Source organism: Buceros rhinoceros, unplaced genomic scaffold (assembly GCF_000710305.1).
Source record: "Buceros rhinoceros silvestris isolate BGI_N320 unplaced genomic scaffold, ASM71030v1 scaffold8474, whole genome shotgun sequence".
In the NCBI taxonomy this organism is placed as follows: Eukaryota; Metazoa; Chordata; class Aves; order Bucerotiformes; family Bucerotidae; genus Buceros; species Buceros rhinoceros.
The window spans coordinates 85,541-87,241 of record NW_010406448.1 but is presented as its reverse complement, the minus strand read 5'-3'; the positions used below and the strand labels follow the sequence as shown (position 1 = coordinate 87,241).

General features: G+C 38.1%; 1 protein-coding gene across 1 annotated transcript in view; it reads right to left on the bottom strand.

Annotated features, from left to right (window-relative positions):
• Positions 1-738: 738 nt before the first annotated feature.
• Positions 739-1,701, bottom strand: part of PCNX (pecanex homolog (Drosophila)) — a 79,473-nt gene continuing 78,510 nt past the window's right edge. The window contains exon 36 of the mRNA XM_010134087.1: positions 739-1,465. Coding sequence (XP_010132389.1) covers positions 1,325-1,465 — 141 coding nt within the window. The 3' untranslated portion in view covers positions 739-1,324. The remainder of the gene's footprint in view (positions 1,466-1,701) is intronic.

Genomic DNA, 1,701 nt, shown 5'->3' with positions numbered 1-1,701 from the left:
TGTTTCCCTGAATACACACTTTTAAAAAAATACAATAAAACCCTAGGATATGTAACACATGAATAATTCAACTTCACAGTTATAAATACTCAAATTACACTTACATAGAATATATAATCACAGAAAATAAATTTCAAGTCATAGAAAAGAATGAAGACTAAAGGGAAAGAAAAGGCAAGGTGGTAAAAGTGATACAAGTTCAGGGCTGTGCCTTCTATAAAATCTCTTCAAAAGCTGAAGTCAAGTTTTTGTTGTTTTGGTTTTGGGGGGGGTATTGTTGCTGTTTCTTCTTTTTAAATTGGATGGAATCAAAAAAACATTTAAGCTCCATGAAGTAATCATGGACCTGCACCTCCCCCTACAAAACTCAAACAACTGTCTCTGCCAGAGAAGAGCCCATGAAAGAACATGGCCAGCTCTGGGTGTAAAGAAGCTAAGGAGCCATGGCTAGCAAAGGGAGGACACGTGACAGGTAGTATATTGGGGTCCACTTTAAAGCTAGACGTGTTGTACAGATTTGAGGTACCACTGCCACCACAATAGAGTCTGATGCAGTACAGGGATACTCAGGTGCTTTTCTATGTATTTGTTATTTTACCATTTATTGTGAAGAGGATGCAGCAAATGCACTTGTACAAAATACAGAACATAGAACCAAACCCATGGCACAGCCCTTACCATCAACATGTATATGGAGAGGGAGGGGATTAATCCCAAAGGCAATTTAAATAACGGTATTTTTATATACTTATATTTATATATATAAATAAATGTTCTCAGCAATCTCAGGGTTGTTTTTAGTGCATTGCTGTAAAAAAATTAGTGCAGTTCTCATTAATGTTTAGCTCATAAGGAATAAGAATCTATACATCTGTTCAGTCTCTTCTTGCCACACCTGAAACCCTTACACTGTTTCACCAAACTGAAGGTTTGTAGTCAATTTCTTTAAAATAAGGTGGATGAATTCCACACACTCTGTGACAAGACATGGCAATTTTTGGCAAAACAATTAGAAAAATATGAGGTGCTCTGATCTTAGAACTGAAAAGTTTGTTGATTTAAAGCATTACGCAATGCATAAACAAAATTTATAAACAAAAAGATATGTCTCAACAAATCTATCCTTCATGCAAATGTTTCTTCAGCAGCTAACAACTTAAAAAAATTTCATACGCATGTTTATTTAAGGAAAGGGACTTGGACAAATCTGTGTTTCAAGTCCTTTCCTACAACTGGACCAAAGTTTCATGTCCTGGGAGCTGCTTCTTCTGGACCCTTCTCTTCTGAATCGGTGGAGAAAGGGAAGTTTCAGTCTCAAAGAGATTTACACTTCAGCCCCAAGTTCGAGGACTCCAGTTTCAACAACAGCAACATATTTGTCTTCAATTTGAACCAGCAGGATGGTTTTATCTATATGGGACCGACTACTTGGATCTCTGCTGCAAGGCACCCAGCGGTGAATCACCTGGAGAGGGGAAAATAAGTGTAATAAAACATGAGTTCCATAGGGAGAGCTGCCATATCAAAGTTGTGGCTGATAACCCTTACTGGGCAAAAGGAGCAATAACGTAAGTGCCATTCTGACTTAAGTCGCTCATTTTTCAGTGAGAGCATCCTCACAGATAAGCTACTCATTGAAGTCTTGCTGGAGATCTGCAGCTTACCTGAGAAGAGCCAGCCTTTGATTTGAATTTCAGCAGG